General features: G+C 38.7%; 1 protein-coding gene across 8 annotated transcripts; it reads left to right on the plus strand.

Annotated features, from left to right (window-relative positions):
- The first annotated feature begins 1,947 nt into the window (after positions 1–1,947).
- LOC124798116 (leucine-rich melanocyte differentiation-associated protein-like) lies at positions 1,948–23,370 on the plus strand. Of its 8 annotated transcripts, none has more exons than XM_047261430.1 (5): positions 1,948–2,276; positions 10,123–10,304; positions 14,061–14,187; positions 19,568–19,665; positions 22,893–23,370. In XM_047261430.1, exons 2-5 carry the CDS (start codon positions 10,129–10,131, stop codon positions 23,101–23,103), a joined length of 612 nt encoding a protein of 203 aa, XP_047117386.1. In that variant the 5' UTR covers positions 1,948–2,276; positions 10,123–10,128; the 3' UTR covers positions 23,104–23,370. The 8 variants fall into 8 exon arrangements, with proteins under 8 accessions (XP_047117386.1, XP_047117339.1, XP_047117373.1 ...); XM_047261383.1 differs by having other exon boundaries at positions 1,952–2,276; positions 10,127–10,304; positions 19,532–19,665; XM_047261417.1 differs by having other exon boundaries at positions 1,952–2,182; positions 19,532–19,665.
- The last annotated feature ends 242 nt before the right edge of the window (positions 23,371–23,612 follow it).

A 23,612-nucleotide genomic window follows, 5' to 3' on the forward strand; every position in this document is an offset into this window, starting at 1 on the left:
ATCCAACATGATTGTTGTTGTAAGCACACTTGTATTCGTTTCAAATATGCCTCCATCAGCTTTTCAAGTATAAATGCTCATACTACTAGCCTAGTGCTAAAGGCAGAGAGAAAAACATGAGCATGAAACGAGGTCTACACCTTCTAAGGCCGGAATTACACTGTCAAATTTCTTTGACAAAGATTTTTGACAGTGCGCTAAAAAGGAGTATTACACTGTCGTCATATTTTTCGTCAAATTTCAAGAAGGCGGACAACAACTTGTTATTACGCGCTCCAGTTGCTAGTGCCACAATTGCATTGTGTGTGTATTAGGAACATAAGTGGCCGAAAAAAAAAGGAAACATCTTGGATGAATCCATAGGTATTATGTCGAGATGATAAAAGCACTCACCAAAATTTGCTACGAGAGCTGCAGGAAGTCAAGTCTTAATATGCAAATTACCCAAATCAACCGACCGACTTCCGAATTGATGAAGGTGTACTTGCTCACTAAAGTGGCTCCTCATATTACAAAACAGAATACTCTTGAGAAATGCTATTTCGGCACAAGACAGACAAACTAGCACTGTGATTTCTTGATACAGGACAGACCTATTCTAGTTTACAACACAGCATTCGGATATCACATTGTATATTAACCAAAACAATTCCAGAAAAGCGTGAAGCGATTTTTAAGGTTCTAAAGTAGGAATATATGAAAGTACATAAATGTTCAGTACACTATGTGGACAATAACAACTACTTTTACTTTTCAATAATTTAATTCATGCAATTAGTGTTCCAACAGTTACAAAATTAATAAAAAGTACGAAATAGATGAAGTGCTTTTTAACTTGTGGCATCCAGAGTTCAAAAATAGGCAAAGTAGAATGGAAAGCTAGGAAAGAATTTTTAATTTAGAGTGTGGCCACATCTATTCCGCCTTGCTGAAAAGCTGGCTGGATGTTTCCAGATGTAGAGGTGGATGGCTATAGCTGTGATTCTGCCTGCAGCATATTTCACCTGCCTATTATCACACAATTAATAGCATGCTCCACGCCCAATCTCTCAACCCTAGTCGAAGCAAATTTAAAAAAGTCGAAGGAACAGGAGAAATTTGAAGCCATGTTTACAAACACACTACAGAGACGTCAAATAGCTGTATCGACGCCAGCGCTCCATGTGGTAGTGGTTACATTTTAAAATGCAGTGAAGAGTGAACAGAAGACGAAAGAGTTGTATAATCAAACCTATACAGGCAAGGCCCTAGATTTGATAGGTGATGTTTGACAAATTTCTCTATTACACCATCAAATTTCTTTGACATAAATATTTGACATAACAACTTTGACGAAAAAATATGATAGTGTAATACCAGCCTAACGCAACCAAAGACAGAGAGTGACACCTGTTCCGGAACCACAAGAAATGGAGAGCGCGTGGAGAGAGCAGAGTCCCGTTACTTGTCAACACTCTGAAACCCGCGATGGCCAGCGGTTATTTCCGTAGCGGTACGAAAGTATTTTGCTCACTCCAGTAACCATTCTCTCTGGAAATATCGCCAGGTTCCACGACCTTTAACTGGAGTTAGGATACACAGATACCAGGTTCCAGGATACCTGTAGTGGTAGCCCGTTAATGCAATGTCTTTACGGTCGCCTCTATCAGCCACCGCCACCGCTCTGACATTAACTTTATTTGTTAGTGCTGAAAATAGAGAGAGCGCACGAGACAGTACATTGTTCTAGCAACATTCCTGGTGGTCTATCCCTCTCCATCGTAGCCAGATCTGAGATCTCAGATGAGGTGACGCGAAAGCGTAGTATAATCTTCGGTAAATAGATGCCGCGAGGCACTGTCGCCACATCTCTGTTGAAATAACAGGTCAGCTAATATCAAATGAGCGGTTATCACAGTAACTGCTACTTCTCAATAACCGGTTATTTCTAACAGTTACGTTATTTGCCACCTTTAGCTAGCTTCACACCAAAAACAAAACACTGACGCAGGCATCTACGCTTACGTCGTAATACTGTACAGTACAAGGAACGGACACACACCCTACACTACGGGCTGTTTGGAGTACTGGATTTAGTAGCATGTGTAGGAAATCGTATTAGAGCTGTGTTCTTACCGTGCGCGTTGGAAGTGATCCCGCGGAACCGGTGGCGCACGGCTACACGTGCCTGTGGAGCAACGAGGTAGACAACTTGACGTTGTCGCAGCTGGCGTGGATGGACTAGGGCAGAACTTGCTCACGGAACAGACTGCTATTGTTGTGTGTGTACTGTGTAGGTTAGTACCCCCTCCTGTCTGCAGCGATTCAAGTGCCTGTTTCCCCTCCACCCATTCCACCATCTGGGAGGGAGAAACTTTGCTGCCTGTTATGTAGATGGTAAAATGTCATATGAAGGATTGAAGGTTTCGTAGGACTTGTATGTATCTAGCCAGATAAATTGTTTTTAGGTAATTAGCACAACTTTATAGCGACTACATTTCGACGTGACATTGTTCTGAAACGAAGACAGTAGGTGAAACGGTAAGAGGTAACTAATATTGTTACAGTTCACAAATGAAATATAGTTAGATAACAGATCCCGCCATAATCGCAAATATTTGACATTTGCTGGAAACGTCTGAGCGAATTACACATGAACGTCTGCTTACCATTGTTTTCAGTAATTTTGTATCTGAGTGATTAAAGAGTAACAAAGTATCATACTGTAAATTAATATTATGGAAAAGCTTTTGCGCTAGAGGGGAACATTCGATACTGTCCTAATGAACTAATTTATAGGAATGTGACAGACGGGGTCAACACTGAGTGCCAATGAAAACGAATGCATCAACTACGTCGGACAACAATTTTTTAAACAGACTCACCACATTTTCGTAGTTACCAGTTTGACTTATCGTCGAAAATAAATGACTTTTTTTTCTTCATAGAATGGTGTGGCTCGGAGTTAAAAAGTATGTACAGAAATTCCGTTAATACGATAAAAACATGGAATATCTGTATTTGGTAATAGTCTTTCATCCCCAAAATGACTCGTATAACGGAAACTTGTACGAAAACAAATTATGACTGACTAGAAGAAGTTGTTTCTTATTATTGTTACCCATAACAAGTCCCCTTTTAAGTGTTCTTATGTTTTGCATGTAACACTGTGTTTCGTGGATTGTGATCCAGACAAAAGAGAGCATATGTGTGTAATTAGTTGAAACCACTGTATTAGCAATGTGTGTTCATTATGGACAAGAATTAATACAAAAATTCAAAGACATTTTCAGGAGGAAAATTCAGAACGAAAAGCACACACAAAATATGTAAAGAGAAAATAACACAATATTCATAACACGACTTTAAATTGATTTGGTGTGTGAACTAGTAATTATGTGTAAGTTAGTTATCCAGGTGTGAAACTTGTCAGTTGATTCTAGCCTTAAATCTGTTTGTTGGGGAAATGTACACCAGACCAAAACAGTTTCCAGGAAACGGAAGGCAGTTATAAGAATAGTGAAACAAACAAGCAGCAGAAAATCAGGTGAACCAATCCTTGAAGATATGAAATATGTTACCCCATCCCTGAATTTATCTGTTGGAAGTAGTTAGCCTATGCCAGAAAAAATGTATACAGAGATTTGAAACCTATTTCCTGAAAACTAAATTGGCCATGTTGACTGTACTGAAACTTGAAACAGGGATGTACATGTGAGTCACTGCAACATCACACTATGCAAAAACACTGTATATCATGTATGAATGAAACTGTACAACAGATTACCAAGACGTAAAATCTCTTTCTGAACTACAAAACTTTAAAAAGTCTGTGACTGCCTGCCTACTGCAAAGCTGCTACAATTGAATCCCACAATATCTTATGCATAAAAAAAATTTCAATTGCAAAAAAATTGTAAGTATACACTGTTTCAGTCAGCTTTGTAATTATTCACCATATTCATCCAGTTTGTTATAAAAATTTTAATGAAGTGTGTTTGATGATTGAAAAACCAACAGCTAACAAGGTTTTCTATCAAATCTCGTGTACAGTAGCCTATATGTACTGAAAAAGAGATTTATATTACAAATTAAAAACTGGGGAAAGTAGACATTGTTGCAGTTTATAATTGGGTTTACAACAACACTTAATAAGAAATTCGCAAGCTAAATAAACTGATAGATAAGTTTCTTATTAACAGTCCATAATAATCTAAGGGTATCATTCAGTACTGCACTTAAGTTATCTAGTTATCCGACAGACATTACTCAACAGACTGTCTGAATCAAAGGCCTGTCAGAAGGTTGACTAGAGTGTTGTAAAACCCTTGGTGGTACTCATAGACTTAAATGCCCCCCATAACATGGCCTGATAGCTACTGGTAGACTTAAATCCCCTCCATAATGTGACCTGATAGCCTGAGGTCTAGGTTAAATTGGAACATTATAATTTGGTTATGAAGTGGCAAAGCTTAAGGATATGAATTCGAGATAAATCTTTTAGTAGGTTGTACTGTAGTATATCCAAATTTATATGTTCATATAACACCCTCATCATCATAAAAAAAATTTAAAAAAGTGTTTTTGCTCATTTTATGTGCATTCATCGTACATTAGCAGAAGAGTGTAGATGTTCATGATTGGAGTCCATCTCAATACAATTCTCTTGTGTGCGTCATTGTCGTGTACAATAAACTACCGACGTTTCAGATGATCAGTGAAGGCTGTGTGTAACAGCATGTAAAACATTGCTAATTTTGTTTCTTGTGATGCAGTCGCATTGAAATCGTACACCATCTATGGAAAATGCATGTGTGGCCACTACTCAGTTATTGCCAAAAAAGTCATATAAAAATTATTTTAGAGCTTCGCTGGTTTTTGTCATTCAGGCATCAAGTAGCAAAGTAGTTCGTAGAGAGAGATGTTCTCCCTATCACTAACTGTAATTCCAAGTGATAACTTGTATCGTTCAAAAATCCAGCATTTATGCAACTTTGCCTGTTCAACTACTGTTAAGTAATCTGAAATTTTTATCCATATTTTGTTAAAATTTTGAGTTTATATCAACTGCGAGACTGTGTGCCTAGTCAGAAAAAGTTATCCAAAACAAAGCCAAAGCATTCATAAAGCTGTGTAATTGTATAAATAATTTCTATATTTATTTGTTTGTCATCCGCTGCTCATAGTCTCACGGTAGCATTCTTGCTTCCCAAGCAATGGGTCCCGGGTTCGATTCCCGGTGGGGTCAAGGATTTTCACCTGCCCTTAGTTGACTGGGTGTTTTTGTGTCGTCTTCATCATCATCATCAATCCCCAGTACGGTCGTAGGAAGGTAACGGCAAACCACCTCCCTTAGGACCTTGCCTGGTACGGCAGTGCGGGTCTCCCGCATCAATCCCCTAGGCTCTGTTGAGCAGCATGGGACTTCATTTCCATTTCCATTTGTTTGTCATTTAAGAATTCAGCACAACAGAACATTTAAGATGCATTACAGATATAATTGACGTATATAAAACGTACACAAGTTTGGATTGGATTTGAGGAGTATGGTGCAGGAAATTGGCCATGGTCTTTTCAATGAAACCATTCCAGCGTTCATCTTAGCAACTTGAAGAAACCATACAAAATTCAAATTAGGATGGCTGGATGGGGTTCGAATGCACTCTTACTGAATGCCTTAATATCGTGCCACCTCAATTGGAATTCACGTGAAAAGGAAACTAGCAATCAAACAGCATGGACCTAGAACATGTACAAGAACCAGTCAGTAATGTTACTGAAACACGAAACTTAGTTGCATTACACATTTGAGAAATATCAATACACGAGCACCAGCAAAAACTATTTCCTCCTTAACTATTCTTGAATTGAGTGCCTTCGTGTGGTGGTGCTTTGGAATTACATCAGAAACAGCAAAATCAGATAAACAGCGGAAACATTCTGGTGCAAAAACACACATACTGAAGATAGTACACATGATGTGAATTTTAAAATTTTTTCAGTGAATTTATATTCCAACAAAAAAAAATCTTATGCTGCCAGTCATCATCTAATTCATACACAGTATTTTGACTGGGTACCTGCAAATCATCTCCAGGTGAGCCATCAAAGACTGAGGAAGACTTGCCCCATTTTGCAATATAAAGTGCAATGCAAGTACTCTGTGCATGTGTCAAAATCAAGTTGGCAAATGGACCACACTGTCACTGGTGGAACTGTGGATGTCAGCTGTCCTCTGCATTACTGCTTGCCACGACTGTTGGCGCATTCTGTCATCTACGATTGGAACAAATTGTGGAGATGACAGGGTCCCATGCACTGTCAAACTTGTAGCCACTAGCTCAGTTCACCAGCTTTTCCACCAGGTGTATCTACGTGGATTCTTTAATAATGGAATCCCAGAAAGATGTTGCTGTGGTCAGAATCATAATTCTATTGTGCTCCACTGAATGTTTAGTGGAAATACAGTTTTCGGCAGTAGTAGTCTTGCTTGGTTGCTAAACGCAAGTGTAATATTGGTGTTCAGTGCAGCATTCTTTAACAATGTGTGGTGTGTCCTGTATATGCCATACCACACTGACAAGGTATTTTGTAAATTCTAGCCTTCTGTAATAACAAGTTGTCCTTCACTGATCCCAAAAAGTCTACAATTGTAGAGGATCGGTGGAAAGTCACTTTCACCTGAAATTTACTGAGTAAGGTGGTGTAGTGGGTTTTTGTGATTTCCCAAAATCGCTCCAGGCAAATGCCGGCATGGTTCCATTAAAAGGGGATGGCCGATTTCCTTCCCTGTACCTGACACAATCGAGCTTGTGCTCCGTCTCTAATGACCTCGATGTCAGTGGGACGTTAAACCCAATCTTCCTTTCCTTCCCTGAAATTTACAGAGGGTTCTTGCTATTTTAAATGAAATATTGCCCACAAAAGGAAGAAAAGCTAATGATTTTGATAGCATCATCACCTCTTTATCCACTTCCTGATTCTTAGTTTCCGAACACTGTCTTTAGGTTGGTGAACTCTTCGGGCAGACTATCCAGATATGAGGGTGTGAGCTCTGTGTATGAGCATTTTAAGCACACACATAGTTTGCAACGAGTGATGATAACTTTACACTTGCAAATAGTGATCTGTGTGAGGGGGCCTACGATAAACTGAATGCCTCAGAGAGCTATATCATTCTTTCATCAAACCAAGACAGCTTTCCCTATTTCCAGAGGGAACTGAATGATGATATGAACGGAGTTGAGATGGTGAAGATACTCTGTCAATTTATATCCTCCATTCGGCCACACTATGAAAGATCATCCACATACCTCCAAAATATAGTTGGTTTAAGGGCAGCTGATTCAACCACCCGCTCTGTGAATTCCTCCATAAAAAGGTTGGCCACCAAGGGAGACAGAGGGTACCCGTAGTGAAACTGTCAATCTATTCAAAATGTTCTTGGTTGAACACAAAGTGGGTTGAGCATAGAGCATGCCAAAACAAAGCAGTGATGTCCACTTGAAACTTTTTTTCAGTTATTGCCAAAGATTCTACAGTTCTGACCATTTGGTTAGCTCTGATGTCATCCCTTTTAACAGAGGCCCCTCACACAGATTCTTTGACACCGCGCGGAGTGGCTGTGTGATTTGAGGCACCATGTCACGGATTGCATGGCCCCTCCCGCCGGAGGTTCGAGTCCTAGCAAACTACGAGCATGCTTAAAACACTCACACATAGAGCTCACACTGTCTCAGCTACAGAGTCTGCCTAAAGAGCTCACTTAAAGACAGTGTTCAGAGATACTACCCGGCAGATTGACAGGGCACTGCAGTTAAGATCGAGTATCAGGAAGCGGATAAAAAAGAGAACAAGCCAGCAAAATCATTAGCTTTTCTTCCCTTTGTGAGCAGCATTTTTAAAATAGCAAGAACCCTCTGTAAATTTCAGGTGAAAGTGATTTTCCGTCCACCATCTAAGATTGTAGACCTTCTGGAATCCGTGAAGGACAATTTGTTATTGCAGATGGCTGGAATTTGCTGTTAATATGGTTGTTAAAGTCGAATGGTTTACGTAGGACACACCACACGCACTGTGAAAGAACATCGCACTGAACGTAAACGTTGCACTCGCCTTTGCAACCAGGCAAGTCCACTACTGCTGAAAGCTCTATTTCCACGGCATGTTCAGTGGCATATGATAGAACTATGATCGTGACATCAACAAAAACATTTTCTGGAACTCCATTATTAAAGAATCCATCCCTGGTGGAAAAGTTGGCTACAAGCTGGACAATACATGGGACCTCATCGTCTCTGCAGTGTGTCGTGATCAAAGACAACAGAGTGCACCCATAGTTGTGGCAAACAGTAATGCAGAGTACAGCTGAATTCCGCTGTTCCACCAGCAAGGGCGCTACCACCATGAAATGTGGTCCATCTGTCAACCTGACTTTGATGCCTGCGAGGAATACTCACAGTGTGCTGTATATTGTGGAACAGAGCAAGTCTTCATCAGCTTTTGATGTTTCACTTGAAGATGACTGGCAGGTGCCCAGTTGAAATATTGTGCTATGAGTTAGACCATGATTGGCTGCAAGCCTGAAATTTGTTTGAATGTTAGTACACCTGCTACCAGGTGTATGTGTTGACAGTGGATTGTAAAGTATGACACCAGTGTTACATATTTGTGTGTTTGAGTTGTTCTTATTCGGTCTAAGCCGAATGAGCTACAGTAAAAATGTATCGTGGCTATGATACAGTTAGTTTGTAGTTCTCCAAGTTTAGTTCTGATCATCAGCGCACATTTGTACAGCAAATTTTGCGAATATTTACGTAATGTGACTTGACATTTGTAATCGAATTCGACAGATTTGTTCCAGAATAATCTGCTGCAAAAGTAATAAATGAGTTTCTTTATCTGTGTCATTGGCATATGTGTTATTAAATAGTGCTGCTGCCTTGCTTACTCAGAATTCCCTGACTATTTGTAAGTGTTGTTATGCACATGTATAGTGTAAAATTCTGTTGTTGTGTTCATCATCTTTCTGTAATTGAGTGTTTCGTGCTCTCTCTCTCTCTCTCTTCTCATTTATACTGTACTCTGACAGCTGAACTAGTGAAGCCTCTCCTGTAATTTAATATGTAGCTTCAAATTCCATGCACTCTCCATTGATTTTTGCCCATCACTGAAGACTACTGTCTTATGTTAAAAGAATTTGTGAAGCCTCTTTTATGATGAACTGAGAAATATTCATTATATCAGAGGCATGCTACTGTACAATTACAGTCAGTATATAAAATTTTAACACTTGTGATTTGTCCAGGTTCAAAATATTTAAACAGATTTCAGCAAGTTGCTGACAAATACTCTTAAGAAAAGTATTTGCTTTGATTATTTTATGTAACAATTTTTTTGGCACACATTACACCATCCGGCAAGAAATCCAGTGGGCTCTGCACAGGCCAATGTTTTCTTTGCAAATGCCGCTGACTCTGAGAGGGCAACGTTGAGAAAGCACTACTAGCACAACAAGAAATCACTGTGTAGTTCATTGTCTTTTTTAGTAAATGCAATAACTCTGAGGGAGCTAAACTGACTAAACAGTGCAAATGCCACAAGAAATGAGGTGGTAGTCACAAAACAATGTGATAGACTGGATTTCAAACCTGTAGTCCTGCCTGTACCCAGCTGTGGGACATTAACTATGCCATTGGATCAAACCTCGCAGATTGATGCAATGCTTGTCACTGACTCTTCCCTGCTGCTGTAGATAAACTAAGCTCATTCCATCCTTTCTGTCAGAGTCACTAGCCTCAGCACCATGGGAGACTATGTGCAGAGTTTGAATGGAAAGAGGAGAAACAAGTAGCAAGTTGAAGTTCTGTGAAAGTTAATAAGTTATGTTGAGATGACATTAATTGGTATCCCACTGCCTGCAAAAAGCAAGGCTCCATGTTTGAATGCCAGTCTGGCACAAAGCTTTCTTGTCACGTAAAATCAATAATTCATTTCTTACCTCAGTCCATATTCTCTCTACAACAATTATAGGCAGAAATTAATGGGTGACCCTTGAGACGTTGTTAATTTTGCAACTAGTATGATTTGAATAACTTTGGCATATTATTTACCATATTGTCTAACCTTAGTTTTCTGTTTCAGTAAGATATGACATCGTTAACAAGCCATGTTTATGTGGATCCGCGAGATAATGCTGATATAACACCATATGAGAATGAACGGTTGTCACTTGTTGATGAAAACCTGTCACATATGCCCTATAATGTGGTTGACAGTTATGGAATACTTTTGAAGATTCTTGATCTTACTCGTAATAAATTCAAGTGAGTATTGAAGCCTAAGTGTAATGTTTGTACCAGATATAAGGTAATAAAATAGTTAATGAACATCATTGAAAAATATTTTTGTTCTTTTTGTTACAAAATGAGTAAAGTTAATAGGAAAGTATTTAAACCTGTTTATACCATTACCTGCTTTGACCCATAATAGTCTCAAAGTGTAAAACATAGACCACTCATCAAAATCTGCGTTCGCAACAACTAAGATTTCATATTCTCTGGGTTTGCCAACTCTGTCACTTTTATCCTTAACTTGACCATACGCTACACTATAGATTAATATGTCACTGCAACCTACTTTCCAGAAAATAATGGGAAGCAAAACAAAGTCATGGATCAAAGCTGACATCTGTTATTGATGGGTTTAACGTGTGTGGTTAGATTCCAGTCTTCCACTCTTACCAAAACTTTTGTTCATGGGCGTACTATGACTGTAACTCTTAGGAAAGAGTCTTTGCTGTGGGTTATAAATCAGTTGCAGTCACTTTATAGTGTTTTTTCTACTAAGTTATTCATATTTTGCAACTGAACTCCATTTTTAAAAGACTACAATTAACGTTTGCATCTTGCACCTGTTACAGTTTTCTAGCATTAATCAAATTAATTTTGTGTTAAAGTAAAGACTCAGAGGAAATAGTAGATAAAATGAATGTGAGCTTAGAATGATTATGGTCATTCTGCCAGAATGTTTGTCTTCTGTGTTCTTAAACTTAATTTGTATGAGAATCTTAAATAGTTTTAAAAAGCCAAGAAGACAGAATCCATCTGCTCACAGTCCACATATGCTTCTGCTTCACAGGCCACCATGTGTGAAAAGACGAAGATGTTTTACACCTGTGATGCTTTCTAAATGCAAGATGACTGTTATTTTCTTTTCAGGGATGTGTCATTAAATTCAAACTTGTAATACATTTCAGAACTTTATTCCTGTTTACGTACAAAGGAATGCCTTATACTCTCCCCTACTTATAGGACTATTTGTTGTACGTGTGCCTCACAATAAATATAATGTATTAAAAATACTGATTCTGTAGTGTATGTAGTATGAGATGCAACTTCAATGATTGGCACCTAATTTAGTTTCAGTAACTTACACTGCATTTAAATGCAAGGTGTGCGTATATGCATATTTTCCGTTTATGTGTGTGGTACCATCTTGGACTACTTCACACAGATCAATCATCCCGTATAGATGCACAGAATGTGATATTTCTGCCTTACTTTTGTTGTGGCATCTTGGAATCAGACTGACTAAATGATTGGATGCAAACTTTTGATCCAGAGAAAGGTTAATTATTACACGGAACAAGTATTTTCCTCGAAAATGAAGGCAAAGGTGTGAGTGAGAGGTCCTTGCTTTAGATTATCACTCTTCTTATCCTGTTACGTGCAGCATGCCCCTAGCAGTGTGTTCCTGTAGCTCATGACAGGGTCCATTACAGAATGTTGATGATGTGGCAAGCAATGCCAAGAATATCCCTCAGATTTTTGGTGTTTGCGTGACGGCTACTTCCTGGAGAGGTGCTGTTTTAACCACAACAACAGGAAAACACCTTACGTGCCTGTGTAGGTAATGTGTATTCCTATGTAGCTGAGTGTAGGAAATACCTGGGAGTAAATGGTCAATTGCTCTCCCTTCTGCACCTCAAAATCAAGATAGTAGCTTAATTGTTTCTTTCTTGTTCAAAGGTTATTACTGAACCATTAATCTTGCTCTCAGAGGAAATCAAACAGGTATACTGTTGTAGGAGACTTCTAAGAATATGACTTCTGAGATGCCTCTCTCTCTCTCTCTCTCTCTCTCTCTCTCTCTCTCTCTCTCTCTCTGTGTGTGTGTGTGTGTGTGTGTGTGTGTGTGTGTGTGTGTGTGTGCGCGCGCGCAGTTTGCTGATCTAAGTGTGGATTACCAAATACATCTTCCTATTTTGAGCAGATTATTTTAAATTGCTGGCAACCCTAGCTAAATTTCCAATTTTGAATGAAATGATCCACACTGGATGTAGAATGCTTTTTACTCAAAGTCATTGTTGATTTTGCATCAATTGAAGACGTGTCCTCAGGTGATAAAGAATCTTTTCAAAAGTCATCACTGAAACGTAACTGTCTTAGAGCCACTCATTATCTTCCACAAGAAGTTGTAAAGAAATACTGCACTAAAAACAGTAGTCCATATTTAAAAGGAAGGATATAGCAAAATCATGCCACAAGCAGGAAGGTAGTTGAGTGGCAGCAGGCAAGGTAGTACCGACTGCAGGTACCTTTCGGCAATGACATTTTAAAAAGATTCTTTATTACTTGAAGATGCATCGTCAATTGAAGGAAAGCCTGTTACGACTTTTAATAAAAAGTGTTCTGCAGCCAGTGCAGATAACGTCATTCAAAATCTTTATTTTGTCACGTGTTATTACAGGTAAACCCAACTCAAAAATACACATTTTATCAAATTGTGCCTGTAATTTTAATATGAGAATATACTTTGTCATGAATCATATTGAAAATTAAGAATAGTGGAACTGTATGCCTGGGTAAAGTTAACATTTTCCCAAGAAAAAATCAGATGCCATTCAATTTATTAAAAGGGAAACCTATATTATTTTTCCAAGTTTTCCTATTATGATACAAAATGCACACTTTTTGAGGCTGCCAGTCATGTGGGTTTCAGTTTGCACATTATTATGACAAACTGCTCGGTTACCTTAAATCTGGATGGTTAGCAAGAATGTTGGTTGTGCTCTGTGTTGGGGTTACTCACTGACCTTTGGGATTAACTGAAGCATTCGGTAACACTTTGCCAATTCACAACTAGACTGTCACCTTTCAGTCTAACCCATACACTGGGCTACACTGCGGATCAGTGTGTTGCTACATCAAAAGATTTTTTTATCAACTTTTGTGCCAGTGTTGTTTTGCAGTCAGTTAAACAGTGAACAGAGCCAACATTATTGCTCAGTATGTGCATCCTGCACATTTGTGCTTTCTTTGTTTCTCCTTTATTTATTTCAAGACATGGCCAATTATTCAGCAGCATATTGTTTCCAAAGGAAAGTAAGAATAAATATTTGTAGCATTTTTCTTCTGCAGGTTTTCTGACACACCAACACTAAATTGCTTCTGCAGGTTGTCAGAGGACCAGATGACTGAAAAGTCCACGTACATCCATAGTTTGACCTAATGACGGATGAAATGTGTTCATTGTGTACATCTTTAGTCCACAGGCCACCAAACAATGTATAGTTGTGTAAGTACGGTACATGGTGTATCAGAGTGCATACAAAATATATGCAAATAGAATGACAGAATTTGTGCATACAAATTAGTGAGACTATTGAAAATCACAATACTACTACTGTGTTTTGAACAGTTACATCACTGTCGGCATATATAAAAGGTTGTGGTGACAAGACTGATTTGTAATGCATCCTGAGGTCTAATTTAAGTTACAAGATCATATTTCAGTTAAGTATTGGTGAAGCCAACACACATATAAGTCTTTTTGTGTATGCATTGCACATGCCATAGGTATATTCGTGTCCCAAAGAAAACCCTCATACTTTTAATTGAAAGTGCATTCCTTCCCACCAATTGTCAAAGCCGATGGGCTGTATTGTGTTCTTCAGTACATCCCTCATTAGTTGTGTGAAAACTGATTTGTGTGTCATTTTAAATGTGAATTTGCTACCTACTTTATCTTACTTTAAATAAATTAGTGCATTTAATGAAGTGGATCCGTGTTATCAACAGGAATCTGGACTTCTTGTCAGAATTCCCTAACCTTACCTCTTTGATCTTGGACCGTAATGAGCTGGATTCAGAAACTATACTTCCACATCTGCCAAATCTCCAGCTTCTTTGGCTGAATTATAATAAGGTAATTTTGAAAATTTGATTACAGCTATCCAGATTCAGTTGATAATGTACAATTAACCTCATATATAAGAATGGTTTTGCTGTTACTGATACTCATATTCAGGGGGAAAAAAACCAGAACATCTGGAATGACTGGAGATAGGACATTCATATTCACAGGACATATACATTAGCATGTTCTGCAGAAATGATTAGCATTTGAGCCATGCTGGCCTGTGGGTCCAAGTTCAACATCGATATTGTGGCACAACACTACCTGCTGGTAAAATGTATCTGTGGCTCTCATTCTCACTTTAAACTGAAGATAATGGATCAGTGCGACTTGAGCAGATGTACAGATGCCTCGCAGATGTATGCACGACCCGTACCACGAAATTTGTGAGTGTGAAAGAGGGCGCATTATTTCCGTAAGAGAATGTGATGCATCAATCTGGGAAATTGTTACTCGTGTGGGACAAAGTATTTCGGCAGTGCAACGGGCACGTGCAGAGTGGTTCACGGAAGGTCATAGAACACAAGACGATGGGTCAGATTGCACCACCCAGACCACCCACCACAAGAAGATCGTCACCTCATGCGAATGGCATTGTGGGACAGATTTGCGTCCACTTCAGTTCTGGCTCAACAGTGGAACACATCGCACACTATCAAGGGTGACAGTCTGTTGCCGTTTATTACGACATGGGTTACTTGCGCATCATACACTTCCCTGTCTACCTTTGACAAATGTGCAGAAACATACTAGATGACAATGGTGTATGGAAAGACATCACTGGGGACAGGAGCTGCATCAGATAGTGTTTATCGGATGAATCCAGATTCTGTTTGGTTCGCTGCAGACAGGGGGAGCAGCATCACACTGATTGGATTCATGCAAGACATACAGTGCCAGCTCAAGGCCTTACGGTGTGGGGTGCTCTTTGATACAACCACAAGGATGCTGTGACCTTTGTGAATGATATCCTTCAACCCATAGCCATACCCTTGCTGCACAAACACGTGCCTTCTTGGTGTCATAAGATGTCAAGTCTTTTGCTCAACTTTGGAACCAGGTGAATGCAGCCTGGATGGCCATACCACAAGGATGCCATTCAAGCCTTATACGCATCAATGGAACAACTTATTAGGGCCCATGGTGGATCCTGTGCGTACTGGGCAGCAGTACAAATGCTGAACTGAGGTGACTGGAATGCTAATCAGTTCTGCAGAACATTCTAATATACGTGTCCTGTAGATATGAACTTCCTATCTCTGTTCATTCAAGGTGTTCTGTTTATTCTGAACATGAATGTATTATATTATCACAGTACCTCTTTCTCTGTATACAGTAGATAATCCCTCTATTACCTTGTATTCTTTTGTGTGTAAGTATTCTTTGTTTGAATCTACTGTCTGATGCCAGATTCCCACTGCTGATGCCAAGAGGGGGGGGGGGGGGGGGGGGAAGACTTAGTACAAGTAAGGAAATCTGTTTGCTTCTTTGATCATTTGCAACTGCTGTTACATTCAAGCTCATATCTTGTGAAACACTGCACTTTGCTGAACAAGTGCACATCCACCACAGCTCATTCCTATAACTAGTCTGCAGGTTGTGGTCCACAATCAGCCAGTAATAAATACTTCAAAACCAGCCAAGTCTGTCAGCGCTCTTGCTTCCCCTACAACCACGCTATTACGAGCAAGTGTATGAATGAGATGGCTATATGCTGAAAGCTGCACACGAAATAAGCCCGGGAAGAAGTGTTAGCAACACAGTGCAACTATTTCTAAGGGACAAATGTTACAGTGTACTTTTAAAAGGTGCAGTTTAGCTCATGTGTTTAATTTCAGCTCCTTATTTTTTACAAACACAATAATTTTATTACTTTTTTAAATAAACACATTAGGTAGTGCTAATACAGTGATCAAAATTACAAAAGCTTTACATATGGGCATTTAACATTAAGTTGTGATGTTTATAAATTTATATACATTTCGATTTTGGAATATCTAATACATCTGGAACATCGTGATACAGTCACACACATAGTTATGCGATTAAAATGAGTTAAACCTGAACATCTGCGTGACTTCATCAATATTTTATAAAAGTCTTGTAAATTTCTGGATTGGAAAAACTGGTCATTGAGCTGGGATTTTCACTGTAAGTCTGTCAGCTCAAGTAGGAAGTAATGAGATACATTATCAGCCAAAAGTGAGAATGATTTGACAAATAAATCGACATCAGTCATGCAACGTCTTGGAATCTCTCTGAGAACTTGTAATGTAGTCAGTCAGTCATGTCTGGGCCACAAATGACTGCTTGGAGTTATGGGAAACGTTCCACATCATGAACTGGAAGGAGATTTTCTCTAAGAGTACTTTTCGGGTGATTTTCTGTAGGTTCACTTTTTGTTTGATAGCATCAATCTTATCTGCCATAGCTGTCACCAAATGATTATCCCCATACCATAAGCTACATAATTAATTCAAATAATTGGTGATGTGCCATAAACTTTTTTGCTAATGGCCACCTTCAGTGCAGCCAGCATTCACTGTCGTTCGTCGTAAAGTGAGTTCATCACATTGTCTTTGTGAACTTTCAGCTTGCTGGAGTAGCCTGGGTCAGCAACGTCTGTTAACCAATAGAACGAAAAACCAGTTCAAGTTCCAAATATTTTATTTTTCATTTGATAACTAGTTTCAGACCAAGATCCATTTTCAAATCCACCTACAGGGCTGAAAACCAAATTTACACTCATGCATGATACAGTTATTACCAAATTCCTGAGCATATGCCAAAGGTACAGAACATATCGTTTCAAACTTACATAAAAAAGTGGAAAATGGCATTTCCAAAGATGTCAAACCATGTATAATGTACATTTACAGTGCATACAGATAACTGGCAGTTTACTACTTTCTCTGTCGTAAGGAAACCTCGGGAATGGGATAGGGCACTCTGTCAGACTATAAGAAACCTTTTTATTTTTGAACAGTGGAACAAAATAGCACCATCTACGGCGTGTATTACCAAGTTGTGTGCCAAGTAGGCATTATTTCTACTGATAATATATTTACGTTCATGTCGTGCTGTCCATTTAACCACCGTTTTTTGGCTGCTTCATCTTCATGCTCCTCCCTGTTCCCCAGCCCTCCATCCTCCCCCTGTCCTCTCCCCCCTCCGCACCCTCCCCCTATAACCACACTCCCACCTTACATGCCCTCGAGTATGGTTATGTTATGTCTTCCTCTGGATGGCAAGTGCATTTTTGGTGCCTTGAAAAAAGACTGCTTATGGTTTAATATTCATTTTTTACGTGGGACATATTATGAAAAAGTTGTTTTATCTGCATGGAATTTGTGAAGCTGCAAAATGTGCATAAAATTAAATTTGTAAAGTTTGGTGTGATAAAAATTGTTATGCTTGTAAATGGTAGAAAGTGATGAGGATTTTAATCTCCTATTGTTTCCTTTTAATACTAACATTCCTGTTCAGTTTTAGGGATTTTTATGTTCCTATTTGGCATACAACTTTGTAATACGTGCCATAAATGGTGCTGTTTTGTTTTACTATTCAGTGGTTTTAAGTAATAGACAGTTTTTTGTAATTGATTTAAAAGTAATAATTTTATTGTTGACTTGCTCAGTTTCACACTTAAATGATTTTTATGTGCCAACATGGCATACATCTTCATAACATGTGCCGTATGCAGCACTGCTGTGTATTACTGGTCACTAATTTTATGTATGTGACTCTTTTTGATAAAGATTTTAAAAAGTCCTATTGTTTTGGTTTCTTTTAATATTTCTTTAATAATTAATTGCTGTTCACACTTAATGATTTTTATATGTCGACATAGCATACAATTTTGTAATATGTGTCGTATATAGTGCTGCTGTGTATTGCTGGTCAGTGGTTTTAAGTATTAGACTCTTTTTGGTAAAGATTTTTGAAAGTATTAATTTTATTGTGGTGTTGTACGATTATTGCTTGTACGGATATTGTAAGAATTGTTCTATTGTTGATGATTGGAGAACATTTTAATAAATAAAAAGATTTCCTACATTTTGATAGCGCACTGCCTTTCCTGAGGTTTCCTTACGACAGAGGGAGGAGTAAACTGCCAATTACCTGTGTGCACTGTAAATGTACATTACACATTTTTTGACATCTTTGGAATTGCCATTTTCAACTTTGTTACATAAGTTTAAAACGATATGTTGTGCATCTTTGACATGTGCTTAAGAATTTGGTAATAACTGTATTACGTATGAGTGTAAATTTGGTTTTCTGTCCTATAGGTTGATTTGAAAAGTCATCGAATGAAAAATAAAATATTTTGCAACTTAGGCTGGTTTTTTTGTTCTGTTGATATTGTCTTTGTGGCTGGTGGTGAAATGATGTTCCAATAAGTGTTTTTCCAGCTCATAATTGTGCGATGGCATATTAAGTGCTTTGCATGGTCTTTAAACAGTATGAAAAGTAATGCAATTCCCGTTTGGCATTACATTGAACGATGTGGCTTTCCCACATTTTCTTTTTGGGACAAGTACATATACACCAGAGTATTCCTAACGCAGAACGTAAATCTGATATAACAGAAGTAGTATTGTCAGCAAACTGATTTGCTCAAGTGGTGTCTGGCTGCAGCCTTCATTCCCCCAACCCTTTTTCACTCGCTACTGTGCTCTGAGCACTAGGCTGGAGCATCGACAGAGCAGTCTCGCTCACGGAGTGCTATTTGGCCAGGCCTGCTTTAACATAACTGCTTCTGTGCAAGATGTTGCATTGGTTTCTTGGGTGATACTTCGAGCAGCATTGTGCAATGTTATAGTTTCCAATAACAAGGAGAAATTATTACCCCAGTGACCCTTTTCATGTTCTCACATGGAAGAATACTTTGCAAATGCTGTATGTTCAACATTTGTTTTATCAGTATGCCATCTTAAGTTTGAAATGTGCATTTTCACTAAACATTGATGATCAATAGTGTGAATACGCTGTTGTCTTTAGCCCATATTTGCCATGATGCTGTGAATCGAGCTGTTCAAAGACAAGTGCATGTGGTTGTTTGCTTTGACTCCTTCCTTTCTAGGAAATAGCTGTTGTAGTCCAGGATGTGCCTCAAAGGCCATTTCTTTATGTCTGTGATACTAGTAATAACTGAATATGCCTGGCACAGTTCTATAATGTATGGCACATTCCATTTAAGATGGACCATAGTACAGCCATCATAACATGAAGAGGAAAAATATTTATTTAAAAAAATTAAATCCTGTGAAGCTAGTGTTTTGAATTTAATAAAATAGAGTCTATCTGACATAATATGTACTAGCAGTAAGGACTAGTTGGTACTTTTTAGGTAGATGAATTATTCCCATTCATACGAAATCTACAGAGAAGCTGCCCTAATCTGAGATTTCTTAGTATGATGGGAAATCCTGCTGCTCCAAGTTACTTGAATGGTGGAACAGTGTATGAACATCTTCAATACAGGTGAGTAATGTGTTTTTTAGTTTTGTATTGTGCTTTCAGTACATTGATAGACTCAAAATTAGAGCATAAGCTTTTACACTCAACTTAAACATTTGTGTGAAATGTATGTTACATTGTAACATCAAATAGAGCTACTATTTTATCGACTTAAACAGTATTCTTCTGTGCATCAAACTGCTATAGTCTGAGCCAAGAATGATGGCAGTTCGCGCATGTCGAGGCACAGTTGAAAACTGTATTGTTGACGATTCCAAATGAGAGTTGCAGTATGCGCATGCACATGCTTTCCACTTGGAGAAAGCACATATCCTGAAAATTATGTCTCTCACTTGCTTCTGCAGAATATATCACATAGCACCACCATCAGCGATGTCAAGTTGCAAAAAATGGAATAGAAATTCTCCAAACAACTTGCTACGATCACATTTAGTGATTGCATTGGTACGGCATTAACAGCAGAACATTCACAATGTTACTGAATGCTCAGTGGTTTTCGCAGAATGTGTGACGTAGGTGCGCAGAACAAGCCTAAACTTGACCACCATCGTTCATGACTCCAACTATAGTTCCAACATACGGGGTCTTTCATGTATTACTCACTGTTGAATTGGAGAGACAGGTTTCTGGAATGGGTTTTAATGGCAAGTACAGGAGAGGGGCATTCATGACCATGGCTAGATTGGACTGTGTAAAGAACACAAAACCAGTGTTCCTTGGCTGTGTTGGTGCAGATCAGAGGAACATTGTTCCTGTCCTGCTATCACTAAATGCTGCTATGTTGTGCTTGTGTTTCTTTTTGCCCTGTCTGTGGTGTTGCTTGTAGACTTTACACATGTTCCTTTACGAAATGGAGTTGACAAGAAGCAAAATTTACTAACTTGTCTCATTCTATGAGGCAGAGGAGTGCCTCTGGAATGTTCGAAGTCATAGTTATAAAAATACTAAACAATTGTATGCCTCCTTACAAAAAAAAATGCTGTGTTACTTTGCACCAGCAGTACTGATGTAGATAAAAAAATAAGTCTCTCATTCCCTCAATACTGCTGTAACAGCATCAGTGACAACAGCATTTGTTATCTGATTTTGTAAAAATTTGTCATCAGCAATTTGTGAGAGTTGCAGTCACGTGAAAAGGTGGTGGAAAAGAGAGAGAGAGAGAATGACATGTGAGTGACATTGAAGCTGAAGAAATTTTCTTTATTGAAAATGATAATTGGGATTAATTTTAATATGAAAATAAAGCTATGATCAATTAAATGTATCTTATTTATTTAGGGCCAGAAAATGTGTGATAAGTAGTGTTTAAAGGCATGAATCAGGCTTCTAATTTTTAAAGTTGTTGGAGGGAGGGGAGGGGGCTGTAACTGGACCCTTCTCCACATTTGCCACATGATTACTGACGTCCTCTTCTCGAGGTTGGCAGCTGTGCCTTTACACCGTCTTCTTTGAAAAAATATGGACCCCACACATCAGATTCAGCAACAGTGCGTGAAACTGTCACACGATGGGTGTGAGATGGTCATCGGTGAAGTTCCTCAAGGTTTTCTGATTCCAAGAAGTGGGAATTTTGTTTATTTACAGTACCTGGTTAGTGGAACTGGTTATCGCCAGAAGAAACCACAACAACAGCAGGGGGAATATTCTGAAGATTTGCCTCGCGTACAGCTCTACAAGTTTCAGAATCTCTCTCATGTAACTCTCGGTTAACAATAATTTTGTATGGATGTTTGTGAAGATCTCTGTGCAGTATTTTTCTTACAATCCTGTCAGCGAGTCGTAGGGCAGCTGCATGTTTAAATGCTGAATGCTTTGGAGATAGCTGAACAGTCCCTCTCACATGTGACACATTTTCTAGCATTGTTACACTCCAGGAACGGCCAGTAGATTTTCTTTTCATCGCAGAACCTGATGCTCTGAAGTTTGATACCCAAACTCCAATAGTTTTTATATAAGGAACAGAAATCATGTGAGCAAAGTTTGAACTGAATATGAAATGCTCGCTGAGTACTAATCACAGAACCACTGTTACGAGTGTACTCCTCCACACCAAACGCATGATGCTCAATTACCCCAGACATTTTATAATTAAAAACAGTGTCTTGGTATTGGCAGTTGCAAATGCATGTACTCTTCTTTGGATCTCGTGTCTTTTCAGTGAAGGACTAGGGAGCCAACTGGCAAAGAAAGATTTGGACAGCTCCTACTCCATCCCTATTAGTGGTAAAATCTACATCTTTACTCTCAGGTCTGTGGAATGTTAAACCACTCTCAACACAATCTGGCAGCCTTAGTATGATGCACAGCTCCCAAGCGAGATGGAGGTGAACATGGCACCTGCGTATTGTGCTTTTTGAAACACCCATGGCATGCGCGAGCGCGCGCGCACACACACACACACACACACACACACAAACACACACACACACACACGCACACAAACGTCCATGCCCGTCTTTATTAACTCCACCTCACAGTCCACAGAAGTATCCATATGGGACAGTGGGTTGTGTATCTTATAATTTGGAAATAATTCAGTATTGTATGTAGTTTGCCTTTGTGATCCATTGCTGAAATGACAAATGATAACCCTGCACTGTGTCCTGTTTGCTGTGGACGGTAGCAGCTGTCATCTTCATATTGCTCACAGTTGCAGTTAATCATGACAGTTGCAGTTAAGACTGGATGAGGCAGAGAGGCTTAGCATTGCAGAATATGATAGCCCTTTCATAGATCACTTCCCTGAATAAAAGGAGCCTGTGTCAGTGATGTGACATTTGATTTTAACTAGAGACAAAACAGACTCCGTTACTGCAGACTTCTTTGCAGATGGCTGTAAGTCCACTTTTTCCAAAAGTGGAGCATATGTTCTTTCCTCTTTCAGAGATAAAACCTAATAGTGTGTAAAGTTGTTAATGCAACATTTATACATGCACTAAATTTTTAATGGCAGAAGTACTTTTCATAATTAATCTTTCCCTTTTATTAGTAATGCAACAGCTCAGTGCATATTCGTTATTTACATTTGTTTATTGCTGCATTATGCTGTGTTATTTTATGTAGGATATGTTTGCATGCTTGCTTTAAATACCTATTGTAGCATTTGTTATAAATGTCTGGAACATCATCTGTGATTATCCGCCTCCAAACCGCTAAACATTTTCTTGCATAGTTTGTGGAGAAAGTTGAAATGTTGAGTCTTAATGAATTGTTTGTTACTCTCTTGACAGATTGTTTGTAATATCCTGGTTTCCTCACCTGATTCACATGGATGATCGATACGTGACGATTCACGAAAAGAAGGAGGCGAACAGATTATTCTGTCGACCTTTTTTGGAACGTTTAGCAATGCGTGGTGGAGTGTTTGATACTATCAGTTCAGTACTGCTGGCTATAGAGAGGTACTTCCATAGAGGCCACAACCGCAGCACTGTCATTTGAAGTGTGTATACAGTAAGTGGAAACTGAAGATGATAAGTTTAATTTCACTTAGGGAAAACATGATTTGTGATCCCTCGGTGCTTGTTTGGAGTCCATTTTCTTTTTAATGCTACGCACAAGGCTGTAAATAATGATTCATTTCTGCAACAAAAGGAATCTCAGTTGATGTACTGTACTGACCTTATATCTACAAAAAAAAAGACTATCCTTAAAATCAAATAAATGGATAAAGAATACAGTTGTTGCTCAAACTGACAGACATTAGCAGCAGTTCACATGATATTCCTTTATCTCCAAATCTGAATATATCTCAAGACTGTTCTTCTTTGCACATCTACTTTTCATTCCCAAATGTTACCAATAAACCGTATGGATAAAAACCTTTTGCTAAAGATTTTGCCAGCAGTTTGAAGTGAAGTGTGTGTTTCACTGTTATCGTTCTGTGAAAAGATTTGTTGTTACTGTTGTTGCACAGTGTATTGTTGTTGCTCAAGTAATTATGTTATAAG

Source organism: Schistocerca piceifrons, chromosome 1 (genome assembly GCF_021461385.2).
Source record: "Schistocerca piceifrons isolate TAMUIC-IGC-003096 chromosome 1, iqSchPice1.1, whole genome shotgun sequence".
NCBI lineage: Eukaryota > Metazoa > Arthropoda > Insecta > Orthoptera > Acrididae > Schistocerca > Schistocerca piceifrons.